Genomic DNA, 15,264 nt, shown 5'->3' with positions numbered 1-15,264 from the left:
TTTATAAACTCACACTAGCAAGCACCAGGAGGTTATAGCAATGTATACAAGAATGCTAGTGCAAGTGAGGCAATGCAAAAATGCTGAAATGTACAATGCAAGTGCAAAATGCAGCTACCAAACTTAGAAAAAACGAAGAGAAAAAGAATCAAGCCCTACAAAGCTAACCAAAGAAAAACTAGCAACTAAAAGGGGTAACAGACCCCAAGCTCCCCTCGCAAGCGAGCAAAAGTCTCATGCTTAAGTGGTTTGGTAAAGATATCTGCGGTTTGTCTCTCGGATGGTACATGGATCATGTCTATGTGGCCTCTCTCATGGTTATCTCGCAGGAAGTGGAACCTGATGTCTATGTGTTTGGTTCTGGAATGGAGCACTGGGTTCTTTGCAATGCAAATGGAAGACATGTTGTCTACAAAGATGGGAACCCTACCAAAACTCAACCCATAATCCTGCAAGGTTTGTTTCATCCAAAGAATGTGAGAGCAGAAGCTAGCAGCGGCAACGTATTCGGCTTCTGTGGAAGAGAGCGCTACACTAGCTTGCTTGCGAGAGGACCACGAAACCAGCGATGTACCGAGAAAGTGACAAGTGCCAGAAGTCGACTTGTGATCCAACCGGCACCCACCAAAATCGGCATCCGAGAAACCAACTAAAATAAGAGATGGATCCGCAAAATACCAAAGACCGAATTCAGGAGTGAACTTGAGGTACCTGAAGATGCGTTTCACCACTTGCTTGTGAGAGGTGCGCGGTGAAGCCTGATACCGCGCACAGAGGCCGACCCCGAACTGAATGTCCGGCCGGGTCGCCGTCAGGCACAGAAGGGAGCCTATTATGCTCCTATACTACTTCTGGTCCACCTCCTCGCCATCCAAGTCCGTATCAAGAGCCGTCGATGTGCTGATCGGAGTCGGCTGAGGAGACAAGTCACTCATGTCGAACTTCCGTAGCAAGTCCTTGGTGTACTTGGCTTGATGGACGAACGTGCCCTGGGAAGTTTGCTTGATCTGAAGCCCGAGGAAGAACTGCAGCTCACCCATCATGCTCAATTGCTCATCTCGAACTTCCTGGACATCTACTCAGAAAACTTGGAAACAAGAGCGTGAGAAGAACCACCAATGATGATATCATCCACGTAAATTTGAACCAACAAAAAGTCAGAGGCAGAGCGCATGAGGAACAAAGTTTTATTAACACATCCCATTTAAAACCTTGAGCAAGCAAGAAAATTTTAAGCCTATTGTACCAAGCTCTAGGCGCCTGTTTCAAACCGTAAAGAGCTTTCTGAAGTTTGTAAACTCAGTTTGGAAACTTGGGATTTTGAAAACCATGGGGTTGTTTCACATAAACTTCCTCTTCAATAAAACCATTTAAGAAGGCAGATTTCACATCCATTTGGAAAACTTTAAAACCCTTGGAAGCAGCAAATGCAAGAAAAATTTGAATCACTTCTAAGCGTGCTACCGGGGCAAAAGTTTTCTCATAATCTATCCCTTTTTTTTGGCAAAACCCCTAGGCTACAAGTCGAGCCTTGTTCCGCACTACCAACCCATCTTCACCTTTCTTGTTCTTGAAAGCCCACTTGGTTCCAATGGGGTTACAAGCAGGCGGAGGCTCAACCAAAACCCAAACCTGATTCCTTTCAAAATTTTCGAGTTCCTCATGCATGGCATTGACCCAATTGGAGTCAGAAAGTGCGTGTTCAACATCTTTGGGCTCAAAAGAAGCAACAAACGCCGAATGAGCAAAGCCAGCGATACATGTTACCTTAGACCTTATGACTCGCTCGTTGAGGTCACCTTGCATCTGTTGAGGTGGATGACGACGCTGAATGTGTCGCGGTGCTTCCCTTGTCGAATTCGCCTCCTCCTCAACCAAAACTGGTGTAGGCTGGGTCACCTCCTCGATCGGTCCCCGAGAAGTGGATGTAGTCGGATCGGGGCCGTCATCGTCATCTGAGCTCGTGGCAGAGGCAGCTGGGTCCACAGCACACGTGGTAGCCTCAGCATCACCATCGGCAGCTTCTTCTTCCTCATCTTCAAAGATGGAGGTGCCGAAGTCATCATCTCCTGCAACTTCAAAGACAGAAGAATTGCACGGTGCAGTCTCGTCAAAAGTGACTTCACAAGTCTCTCTAACGATGTTAGTATCAATAATCAGCACACGGTAAGCTCTAGAATGAGAAGCATAATCAATAAAAATACCGTCAGACGATCGAGACTCAATCTTATCAAGCTTTCCTTCCTTTAGCACAAAGCACTGGCAACCGAAAACTCTGAGATGGTCAACACGGGGCTGGCGTCCAAATCACAACTCATAAGAAGTCTTGTGCATGAAAGCACGCAAGAAAATACGATTGGACACACAACAGGCGGTGTAAACCGCCTCAGCCCAGTACTTTCTAGGAGTCCTATGCTCATCAAGCATCCTTCTAGCCATCTCAACCAGCGTCCGATTCTTCCGCTCTACAATCCCATTCTGTTGTGGAGTGTAGGGGGAAGAATACTGGTGTTCAAGACCTTGATCACTGCAAAAGGTGTCAAAAGGAGCATTTTACAATTATGTGCCATTGTCACTGCGAATCGCTCTCATGACATGGGGTAGCTCGTTTTTCAACCTCAAGATCAAGTCTCGAACAAACTCGAAAGCCTCATCCTTGGTTCTCATGAAAAAGACCCAAAAATAGCGAGAAAAGACATCCACGATCACAAGAACATACCACTTCCCACCAACCGACATCACCCGAGAAGGACAAACTGTGTCCATATGTAGCAACTCTCCAGGGTGAGTGGTCATCACTAGATTAATCGGCGGATGAGAGGTGACAACCATCTTCCCATGGCGACACGGGTGGCAAACAAGATCCTTTTCAAACTTCAATTTGGGCAATCCTCGGATCAGGTCAAGTGAGCTAAGTCTCGACAACAAGTCAAAGCTCAAATGTCCAAGTCTCCTATGCCACTTCCACAAATCAGAAGAAGGACCAGCCAACAAGCAACAAGGAGGACCAAGAGAAGTTCCAGAGAAATCAACCAAGAAAACCCGATCGTGAGGTAAAATCCGGCAAACCAAATCTCCTCTGGAATCTAAAACACGAGAACAACCCTCTTTGAAGCGAACTTCAAACACCTCATCAAGAAGTTGCAAAACAGAGAGCAAATTGAACCCAAGGTTCGAAACCAAAGCAACTTCTCTCAGGGTAAAGCGATCGGAAACACGAACAGTGCCAATTCCACGTACCTTTCCTCTTCTATTGTCCCCGAACACAATGTACTCCTTTGAGCGCATCGGGGTGAGGCTGGAGAACCACTTGTCATTCCCGGTCATATGGCGCGAACAACCGGAGTCCATGATCCACCTGTTCTCCAAAACTCCAACCTGCACATCAGTAGCGAGACAAAGGGTGAGCAAATGTCTCAACACTGGGGTTAGCAAAGTGTGAAGCAAACCAGTGTCGAGCCATTTGTTCTACAGAAGGGTTAGCAAAATCAGGCAAAGCATATCCCCCGTCCCGTCTACCGCGAGGCTGACGACCACCACCGTGAGGAAAGCGTGGTGTCTCGTAACCTCCTCCAAAGCCTCGGTCCCGTGGTCTATAGCCGTACTGAGGACGACCAGGAGCACGACCGGCAAAGTGACCACCCACTGGAGCACGGTAATCACCACCGTCTCCCTGTCCTCCACCTACACGGCGCGCCCTAGCATCTTGCCTACCACCACGCCGAGGAGGACCAAGTACTTGAGCAGAGTACATGTCCAAGTTACGTCTCTCCTTCTCACGCCTCACAGCCCATTTCCTCCTGAAGCAAAACTCCTCCAAGTGACCGTCTCTGTGACAGTACTCGCAGTGGTACCTCACCTCTCTCTTGGGAGGTGGAGGCCCCGCCTTTGGACGGGAAGGAGCAGCCCCCTTCTTCTGGGCAACCTGGGCTGTGGCAGCAGAGAGCGTATCGAGGTGATTCCTCAGCTCATTAGGCTTTGGAACCCAAACCTGCTTCTGTGGAGGAGCTTTTGGTGGTTATTTAAGCACACCATCCATGGGGTCAACAAGCGAAGGCTGCGTGCTCGTGCTAGCAGTGTTTAGATCACTCGGAACTCCAGCTGCCTTGCCGATCTTACCATACATCATGTCAAAGTCTGACTTTGTGTAGGTGTAACCGACCCCAAACTCATCACCACACTTAAACTGCTTGATCATCATGCCCAACTGCGGCTCACTACTAGAAACCCAACTAAGAATCGCCCTAAGATATGTGTTCTCATTCTCCAAGTTGGCTTTCTCTACCGCAAGATTATCCAAATCAGAAATCAGACCAGGGCAAACATGACAATCAATAGGTGGTCTAGACTCCCCGACCTTAGTCTTCCCCAAAGACTTAATCAAGGCTTTCTTCTCATCTAGCTCCGACCTAAGCGTGGGACAAAGCTTACAAGCACCAAGCAGGACATGCCCAGACCTAAGCTCCTCTAGCTCACACACAACAGTAGCAAAGTTAGACTGCAAAGAAGCTAGATCAGACTTAAAGATGGAGCACTAATCACGTTCAAGCACATCACTGACGATAGGAGCGTTCTTGGCCAGTTCAAGCTCATGCTTGGCCCTAGCTAGCTCGTGAGACACGTCAGCCAGCGAGATCTTGGCAACATCCAAGTTCGCTACGTTCTCATCATGCTTGGCACGGAGAGCAACAAGATCATTCATGTGAGATATGCAGCCAGTGCACTCATCCTCACCAGATTTCTCTCTAGCAGAAGCCAGCTCAGCCCTAAGCCGCTTACGCTCTCTAGCTGCTTCCTTAAGCAGTTTTTTCTGATTGTCGAGAGCGGCGTACAATTCCCTAACCTCAGTATCAAGCAGGTCGATAGTGGAGTTTACCTCTGAATCACTCTCGGATCCAGGAGAAGAGTCGTCGTGCGTCGGTGTAGCATGTCCACCTGGAGACGCACGAGCACCATTGACCTCACTCGCCATGGTGCAGAAACTCTTACGTCGACCGGCCGCCAAGCAAAGGCCGATGAAGCCGGTGGCTTCCTTGTCCCGCTTCTTCTTCTTCTTCTTCTTGTCGTCGTCGTCGGAGGTTGATGAAGAAGAGCACTCGGTGTCGGAGCTCTTGTCAAGGTCGCTGAGCTGCGCCAAGAAAGCATTCTCCCGCTTCTTGGCCTTGTACTGGAAGCGCTTCTTGATTGACTTCTTGTCGAAGCACCCTCCCTTGTCCCGGTCATGGCTGCAGTGTTTGTGGCACCGACGCTCCTTGTTGGAGCCTCCCTCATCGCGGTCGCGGTGGCGGTAGTAGTTGAAGTTGTTGTTCTGGCCACCGCCGGATTTCTTGGGGCAGTCGGCGATGAAGTGGTTCGGATCGCCGCAGTGGTAGCACCCAGGGTTCTTTCGCCTCTTCCTGTTGTGGTAGACACGCTGAAACTTGCTGATGAGGAGGCACAAGTCGTCGTCGCCCAGCGTCTCCAACTGCTCATCTGTAACAGAAGACAAAGAGGCAAGAGAAAAGCCAAGAGCAGAGTTAGCGTTAGAGCTCGATCCACCTGGGCCAGTCACAAGAGCGATGCTCTTGGAAGGAGGGGCACCATTGAGCTTGGCTCGTGTCTGGTTATCCACCTCAGTGCCCTTGAGCTTGCTGAAGAGCTCATTCACGGTCAGAGTCTCATAGCTTGCAGACTCGATGATCGTGTTCACCTTGAGATCCCACACAGAGCGGTCAAGTGCGTAGAGCAACTTGAGAGCCTTCTCATGCTCTGTGTAGTTAAGGGCATCAGCAGATCTGTTAGCACAGACTTTGTTCACAATCGATTGAAACCGACTGAACATGTCGCCAATGCTCTCACCCGGCCCCTGTGTGAAGTTCTCATATTCACGCCGGTGAGTCTCGAAAAGTCTAGCCTTAACCTGAGGTGTGCCCTCGTGGTAGTTCTCAAGGCACGTCCAAATCTTGTGGGCTTCCTGAAAACCCTGGACGCGTGAGAACTCCGCACGAGAAACGCCAGCGAACAAGGCATTGACAGCCTTGGCGTTAGCCTCGTGCTCGGTCACTTGAAGAGGAGTGACCCGAACGTAAAGCACCTCGTAAGCCTGGTTCTTGGTTATATCCCAAACCTCGGCTCCCAAGCTCTGCAAGAAAACCTGCATGTGAACCTTCCAGTAAGCATAGTCCTTGCCGGTAAACACAGGGATCTTATCAAGACTTGCCATGGTCGCCAAATGATTTTCGAACCAGTTAGGGTAATGAAAACCTTAACCAAGCTCTGATACCAATTGAGGGACCGAAAAGACGACCAGAGGGGGGTGAATGGGAGCCGATTAAATTTTTTCTCAAATCGGAAGTACGGCTTAAGATCCCAAGTGTGCACCCAACCCAAACCTCCTAGGTGAAGTGTGGAGTAGCTATGGAGAAGCTACACCAACACAAAGAAACATTAGGAATCGAGGAATTCCCGAGCAAGAACGGGGTTTTCTCAAGAACGCAAAAATCTCCAATAGAAGGAACTCGTGATTCCGGGGAATTTAGCACTAGGCTAGATGGATTAGAAGCACCCCAAGGAGTCACAAAATCATCTAGAAACCGCCCTCAATCTAATGCACAAAGAACAAAACGGGAGAACCAAGATTCATCACACAAAAGACATTCAAAGTACAAGATTGATTTAAATTCAAAAGCCCCGTGGGCATAAGGAGGAGAGGGCCTCCTTTCTCGATCAATCTTAGTACAAAGTCTCAAGAATCCATGGATGAAATTCTACCCGAGAGAGAGAGGAAGAGGGAGGAACAGAGAAGAGAGGGAGGGGCGCCTGGGAGAGAGGTCTCCCGAAAAGAAAAGCCACCACCTTGCTGCTGCCCTCCTCTCCCTTTTAATCTCCTAACCTCCCTGGCTAAAGACTAAACTACCCCTAAGAGCTGAAATTAAACTAGAAGGCCCGTAGGGGCAAAATCGGAAAAAGATACAAGGACTCATCCGACGGCCAAGGTTCTTTCTTCGAGTCGAAGTCTTCTGCGCGATGCCGCCGTGGGGATGAGGATCCGGACCGCGGTTTTTGGAGGGTCCGCGAAACCCGGGTAGGTGGCCGATTTTGAGAAAACCGCCAAAACTCCACGTGCGGGAAGATTCACGCCTCCACGCCGTGGCCCTGGACGCCGTGCCCGCCTCGGCCTTCTGACGGCCCTAGACGCCGCCCGACGCCCGTCACCTCCTCGCCCGTAGTGATGCCGTAGACGCCGTCGACGCCCGTTCCTCCGCCAGTCCCGAGACCGACGCCCGTGCCTCCACGACTTGACGTCTTCAACCGCCGTCCGCCAACTTGGTTTTGTGGCGCAAACCAAGAAACCCGCCATCCACCGGTGCTTGCACCCTCGATCCAGGAGTGGACGCCACAGCTGCCGCCGGCCCGAGCTTCGGTCCCGGCTGCCCTTCACCGCCGTCCACCGCACGGTCCATCGGCCACAGCACCTCCACGACAGCTCTCCGTCGACACTCGACGCCCGTGTACCTGCAATCAAAGACCAAGCACACGATCACACCACACGGTTGACAATTCACTCGTCACAGCCAGGAGAGGGTACTCAACATTCCTCAGATTCCCCTTCCGGTCAACGCTTGCAGCAACGTTCCGTGGACAGTTTCTGCTTGTTTCTGTGGCCTCGCTGTCACGGTACTGAGTTAGAATTCGCTAAATGAAGTAAGCCATGAACTGAAATGGGGTCTCCACGCGAAAGGCCAGGGAGAAGAAAAACTAAAGCAAATCCAGCTTAGCTATTCTTTACAATCAGCTGCATAATTATCACTATCAAGCAAGTGCATACACGACACAAAGGATGTCACACACACAAGCACACGCGCGCACACAGTATAATCAGCGCCCTGATTAAAAAAATGAATACATCAAGCATGCACATGCCTACTATCAAATCTAGAGTTAAGTGGTTAACCCTTACCTCTAATTATGAATGAATATAATTACACCAATCTCAGGCGACTTATATAGCCCTGTACTGGGACTTTTTTATTTGTAGATAGATACAAGCGTGTCACCACTACAATCACCAAAGAATCCTTGAATTAGTAGCTGATCGAACGGAATTATCCAACTCCAAGTAGGCCTGATCGACGACTAACTAATTAAGCTGCTTCCTCCTTCACACGAAACGACTTGGTCGCCGCCGCAGCAACGCGTCCGGTCGCTCCAGACCCCGCCTGCAGGTACGGACGCGTCGCCCTCAGCCTGCACGTTTAATTCACCGCCACACCACACGTTTAAAACTGAACAGACCACAAGTGACTTTGAAGCTACAAAGTTTGGTCAAAATTTATCGATCCTGAAAATTAAGATAGAAGAAAAAACATGCCACATGCTAGTAAAAAAAACTTACAAAACTGGCATGCATGCATGTGTGGTGTGGCTACTACTTTCTGCTTTTCTGGACCAAATAAACCAACGAAATCAGACGAGATCATGGATGTGATCAGGAGCAGAGATGCTGCTTTTTGAACAACAGTCGGAGGAGGGAGCTCATCAGTTGCCGTCTTTGATTCGGTAGGTGTTGGGCCATGAGCTATACATCGCTGTCCGTCACGACCAAAACGTGGGCTTTGATCGAGCGAGCGATCGAGCTGCCTCCAAACTGACCGAGAAGATTTCGTTCATGCTGGTGCAGATCAAATAAAGGACCCACACGGTTTCTGCCATCGATTATTTGTGCTGCCATCGTCGTCGTTGGTGCTAGCAAGTGATGGCACGCATCTTCTCTTTTAGTTAGTTTGGTTGCGTGTGACTAGTTTATCTAGACTCCGTTGGTGATTAGCAAGCTCCTCTCAAGATATATACTCCCTCCGTCCCAAAATAAATACAATTCTAAGACCGAGCACGCAAATCAATGCTGTGTGTAAAATTATCAAAATATCTCTTGTCTTTTGTGATGAGTGAATGAGGTGTTAGTTGTCTTGTGTCTAGTTTATCTAGACTCCATTGATGATTAGCTCGCTCCTCTCAAGATGTATACATAGAAATGTAAATCAAATAGATAAAAAGAACACACTATGTGTTGTGTTAAAACGGAAGCTTTCCTGTTTATTGTAAATGCAACGATTGGACTTGTAGGTATATGGTTGCTTTGGGATAGAGCTTGTGATATGCATGAAATTCGGTGAATATATGGCATGTGATGATGCATTCAGAATTTTCGAGGTAGATTCATAAATGATAGAAATTAGTCTAGCTACCACAAACGACCACCTAGCAGCCAAGGATCCAAACAATCACTTTCTATTCCTGCCTGTTTTTCACCTACTGTTCCCCACTTTTCTGCATACACAAGTCATCGGTGGAATATTCAGAAAGTTCAGAAAAGGGAGAGTGGGCACCTGCTGCTCCTTTCTTTCATTCTCTGTCATCGAAATGCAAAACACATCGGTTTATACTAGTCTAAGTTGGCATACGCTCCTACTTCTACCTGGCTGACCGAATCACTTGCGCGATAAATTAGCTGATGCAAGTTTGATTTGTGAAGTCAAACAAAACCCTAGGTATGTTTGCAAAACAAAAAAAATCGTAATAAGTAGGGAATCGTAAGATGCTATGTATGCTCACCTCTCTTTCCGCTTCTGCAGGAACTGCTGCAGCGATTTGGTTCTTGTGAGTGGCATGTCTGCAAATTAAAACAAGAACGAATTATCTACCATTTGAGAGGGAAAGACAATCATCAATAAGCTACGAGAAATCAGGAGAAATCCTTGAACATGTTTTTCCCCTCTGTTGCTGGTAACAATTATCTAGCTTGCAGGCTTTAATTAATTTCAAAAGAAAAAGAAAAAAAAACTTAGTTCGAAGCAACTTACCTTTGGCTAAATTTCCAGCAAATGCATCGCCACGGACGACGCGGCCCCCATTGGAGGCAGTAACCTCCATTGCCATCTTCATTATCGCTTCAGCCTGCGAAAAGAGCGTAAGGAAACCTCGTTGGATTTCAGTCTGTGACCACGACGAGCTACTGAAACGAGAGCGAGCTAGTCGATCAATGGCCTGCCTTGTCCTGGGAGACGCCATCGAAGGTGGCCACGGCGCCGTTGTAGAAGAGCGTCATCGGAGCCGGCGGCGGCGCCTCGCCGCCGCCGATGACGCGGCGCAGCCGCCGCGCTCCGATGCTCGCTATCGCGCTCGTCTTCATGCCTGCGTCGATATCCGGACGCGCCCATGTCAACAACCCACCACGCTTCTTTACAGCTAGCTAGCTAATTCAATAATCGCCAGCTGCTCTCGGTTCCGACGAGGGAAGAAGAAATTAAGCACAGGATGGGGACCTCGGATGGAAGAGGAGGCGGCGCTGCCGGTGCTGCCATGGCGGTGGTTGTCGTGGTCGTCGGCGGTGGTGGCGGCGGGACGGAGGCCGAGGAAGTCGAGCTCCATGACCGGCGCTCGCGACGCCATGGCGGTGGCAGCCGGGAGGAGAGAAGTAGCTATAGCGGGGGTGGGTTCGTGTTGAAGGTCTGCTCGGTTTAAATCGATGGGGCGTGTTCAATTAATTAATTATTAATATACTCCCTCTGCCAAAAAAATAAACCGTCATAAAAATTTTAGAATAAATTAAGAAAAAAGTAAAATGACCATGTATATTCTCCTTATTTATTATTTATATTTGACACTAATTGATTTTTGCATGTACACATAGACTTTCTAAATAGAATAAATAATTTGTTTTTTGAACAAATTTTGAATGATAGAATCACTTATTTTTTGAAACGAAAATAGTATGGCGCATATATATTGCCACATGTCACGTTGCGGCATTTCTCTGATCCCTCGTGGCACGGCAGGTGTGAACACCCATGACGCCGTTTACGGCAGCCAGGAGAAAACCACCGTCCGCGGGGGAAAGAAAAGGGAAAACATATGACGAGTCTTAACTATAGTTAATCACTCTGTTCGGTGCATTCAGCTAATAGTATTTTTCTCTCACACCAAACCAGCACCAGCCAGCAACCACCAGCCAGCCATCAATATTTTTCTCTCACAATAAATCAGTACCAGCCACCAGCCACAGCACAACGAATAGAGTGAATTAGCACACATTTTTTTTAAAAAAAACAAAGTCCAGAGTCCAGACGTAGACACGGGGTCTACTTTTTTTTTACCTACGTCGGTGTCGGTGATGTTCTAAATAGGTCACAAGACAAGATGGCGACGATTTACTTTAAACAATACCTTTAGTATTTTTGTGCCAAAAAAGAATTGCTTTAGAATTTGAAAATGAATTACCGTTCCACAGAATTAGTTAGTATAACTGATTATTGGACCAGGAACGAGCCCGTTTTAACCCTTCAACTAATGGCTGAGTGCAATTATTTAATTTTGGCCTGCTGGCAAGCCAGAGCATGAATCTCCAGCGACCTGCCTTGGGGTCGTAAAACCGATTGCTTTTCAAAGGAAATTTCAGCCGGCACATGTTTTCCGTTGCTGTTCTAGGGAGTGTCGGGGAACTTTTAGGCCGTTTCTTTTTTCACTTTTTTGAGAAAAGATGATAGGCGTCAGTTTTCTTTTCCTTTTGAGACTTTCCGTTATCTGATTTTTTTTTTCATGTGTGGATGCGTGATAACTCATAATATTTTTCTTGTTCTTCTGCGTGTTTGCATGTATTAATTTCAACAATTTTTTTAAAGTACCTGCAAAAAAGAACATTTTTCTCTTAAGAAAACCCAACATTTTTTAAGACAGCAAATGGGGCGTTGCTCTAGATAGCGTTTGGTTGAAAAGCTGAGATAGGATAGAAGGTTCCATTTCAGATTTTAGTGATGAGAGAATTCTATGTTCTGTGTTTGGTTGGAGGGATGAAATGATTCTATTCGTTGTTTGGTTGAATGGATGGAATAGTCCATTTGCCACCGTATAATTCACCCTGTGAATGGGTTGAAACCAAACTATACCCACACCACTCCATTCTCATGAGAGAAATTATATGACCTCACTCCACTCCAAACTACCACCACCACACACCAATCCAACCCAAATATTTGAGCTCATAATGTAATAAACTATTAGCCAAAAAATAGCTGTAAAAATCCGTTTCTCAATCATCTTCTTCCTTCCCCTGCCCCTCCTCGGCAGCACCCCGCAGGCTGGTGCCACCGCTGGTACCCCTCTTGGAGCACAGGCCGTCTCTGTTCGCTTGCCCCCCCCCCCCCCCCCCCACCACCACCACACACACGTCGAACTCGTGCTCCTTATCTTTGGCAAAATTTTTGTTAAAATTTGAGCTTGGCCCATTGAGTATTATTCCCGACTAAATCTCAAAGGTCCATGTGGTGCAAATCTTTAATCCCACATTGCTAGTGGAAATTGAGGAGACCGTGTGGCTCTTCTATATATCTAACCCATAGGTTGCAACCAGAGAACATATCAACTCGAGCTAGGATTTTGCCTCTTCTCGCTGCTACGTTGCCTTCGTAGTCTACTTCATCCCGAACGCCGGTGTGCACCGGCGGACGGGAGAGCAGGTCTCTGCAACCTTTCGCTCTTGTGATCCTGCACCGGGAGATGGCGAATAAGGTTTTTGGGAAGCGCCCAGCACAACTGCTCAAAGATCTTCATCACGGCTCGTCCTTCGTCCAAGTCAGGCATTGCGGCGAATCGTCATCTGCAACACTGTCTGCTGCACTCCGTTCATAGGACCGTCTTCGTTCGGTCATCGTCATTCGTCTTCCCAAAGGTAAAGACACAGTATGTGCACTGTCGTTCAATCCAGTTTTTAATCATATTTTCTAAGATCATGATCATATTGTATTTTGCTGTTAGTATGATAGAATTGTTCATACTAGATCTTGTCATGTTCATAATTTATTTATTTCAAAATTTAATCATGTAATTGCCTAATTATTCAACAATCCAAAAATCTTATTGTAGGTTGTCTGTTGATTTTATAATGGTTGGATTTGCTGATGCATTGAGGCCAGACAAGTTTTCTGGTGTACACTTTAAGAGATGGCACGTCAAGATTCATCTTTGGTTTACTGTGCGGCATGCATGTGAAGCGAGACTTGGTATTTCAGTAGGTGAACATTCTCCTAAGAAGAGGCAGAAACTCATGGATGCCAACATCTCTTCGTGGGCTACGTTATAAGTATTCTTGTTGATTGTCTGGTTGATGTGTACATGCACATAATAGATGCAAAAGAGCTGTGGGATGCATATGCAACTGATGCGGGTTGTGAACTGTATACTATAGAGAGCTTTCATGACTTCAGGATGGTGAACAACCATTCCGTGGTAGGGCAGGCTCATGAGGTACAAGTTCTTGTCAAGGAACTCGAACTCGTGAAGTGTCCTTATAAGTTTGTGGCAAGATGCATAATTGCAAAGTTGTCCTCCTCATGAAGAAACTTCGCCACTGATCTGAACACAAGAGACATGAAATATCAGTTGAAAACCTAATAGCATCTCTTGATGTTGAGGAGAAAGCTCGGGCTAAGGATGTTTATGAGAAAGGAGGCGAGGGTATTTCTAGCGCCAGGTGCAGAATAACCACATGTTGACACCGTGTTTTGGCACGTGTCATTCTGATGGATAGGGAGCCGATGAGAATGGGCCAACGTTAGGAGCAAAGAAATAATAGAGGCATATTGAGTCTTTGGGCCAGAGATGGCCGTCGCAGCCGATGAAGCTAAGGAGCTGGTGAGGCTATGTCGGCAAATTATCTTTTAGACTTTGTATCGTTTGTGTTAGGCAAGTTTGTTTCTTGATTCTCAAGATTGTAATCTGGTCGTATTGGCAAGGGGTCTAGGTTTAGGCTATAAATAACAGACCTCCGATATTTGTAAACTTTGATCAACCACATCCAAACAATACCTTTAGGTTCAACACATCTACTTTTCTCGCAGGTCGCCCTAGTTCCAGTAGTTTTTTTCTTTTTACGAGTTCTTCTCAGCAAGCACGTTCATCGTTTGTTGGTATGTTCTGAGTCGAGTTGCGTAAATAGATCTAGGTTGACGGCGCATCGCTTTTTCCTCTATCTATAGCGCTCAAAGTTATCGAGCAAGATAGATCCGTCCGGTGGGGTTTAGTTTGTTCATCAATTTATTGATAAAAGTTATCAATTTGTTAGGTTAATTAATCCATTAATGTAGCTTGTTGTTGCTTTTATCACAAATTATCGACATTTGTCTAGATCTTGCTAGGTTAATCTTTTAATCTAGTCTGTTTTAATTTTTTGTCACAAGTTATCCAGCTTAGATCTATCTTGATGGGTTATTTCCCGTGACCTGATCACGCAGGCCGATTTCGACTCGGATCTAAATGTTGCTCACGAGCTATGTTGCTTTAAGAGTAGCTCGTTTTTCTTGATCGGATGCACAATAGCCGATTGCTTGTGTCATCAATATCGGCTAGCTAGCCGATAGTCTTTTGCATCTAACGTCTACTCTCCTTTTCAATTGCAGATCAAATTGATTGTCATGTCTAGCGCACCACACACGTGGCTGTTGGATTCGATACGTCGGAGCGAAGCATATCTCCTTGGCCCTAGCGTACATGGAGTGCGAGGACTTCCGATCCCATCCGGCCGGGAAATTTTCGCGTCAACACACTTCTTGACATGTCCAATGTGACATCACACATTCAGTGGGACACGTCATCAACATCCAACCGTTGGTCCCGCTTTCTTGGATCAAGATCGAGATCTAGAGAGAGCAATGTTTTCAAATCGTATTATCGAACCTAGTCATAAGTCTACTGATAAGATGATTAGTCGCAATTAGTCGTTGATCAGCTCGATTAGTCGAGCCTAGTCGGCCCTAGTCGTAGTCTAGTCGTCCTATATATTCTAGGATTGATACTATATATCGAACCCATATACAATATAGTATGTTGTTTAAAGCAAATATCAAAATAATATTGATGGTCAGATATTTAGATGGTCACTAACTTTGTAATTTGTGAGTTTTCATTTGTGAATCTATACTATAAGGATCCATGACAATTGAAACATTCCTCACCAAGTTTAGCCCCTATACCCACCTCACAAATCACCTCTTTGAGGCCCACGTGTAAGGCCAAAAGTTTGACAGGGGAGGATGGCAGGACAAAATCGTCGCGCATCCCCGTTGAGTCGCAGCGTCGCGCCCCCCTCCGCTGTTTTTTTTTTCACCACGGGGTTCTCTACCCACCCCCTGCGTACCCGCGATGCTATTGGAGGAGCTTCAATTCTTGCCTTCCGTGATTGCAGCGTCGAGCTCTTCCTTTGATCCCTCCCCTCCCACCCGCGGCGTTGCACCC

General features: G+C 47.0%; 1 protein-coding gene across 1 annotated transcript; it reads right to left on the bottom strand.

Moving 5' to 3' along the window:
* Window positions 1–7,731: 7,731 nt before the first annotated feature.
* Window positions 7,732–10,489, bottom strand: LOC120640785 (protein TIFY 9-like). The gene is made up of 5 exons (XM_039916703.1): window positions 10,302–10,489; window positions 10,028–10,170; window positions 9,840–9,933; window positions 9,592–9,649; window positions 7,732–8,226 (listed from the first exon to the last, which is right to left on the bottom strand). Exons 1-5 carry the CDS (start codon window positions 10,426–10,428, stop codon window positions 8,124–8,126), a joined length of 525 nt encoding a protein of 174 aa, XP_039772637.1. The 5' UTR covers window positions 10,429–10,489; the 3' UTR covers window positions 7,732–8,123.
* Window positions 10,490–15,264: the final 4,775 nt, after the last annotated feature.

Source organism: Panicum virgatum, chromosome 7K, assembly GCF_016808335.1.
Source record: "Panicum virgatum strain AP13 chromosome 7K, P.virgatum_v5, whole genome shotgun sequence".
NCBI lineage: Eukaryota > Viridiplantae > Streptophyta > Magnoliopsida > Poales > Poaceae > Panicum > Panicum virgatum.
The sequence above is the reverse complement of the archived record's forward strand: the minus strand, read 5'-3'. Positions and strand labels throughout refer to the sequence as shown.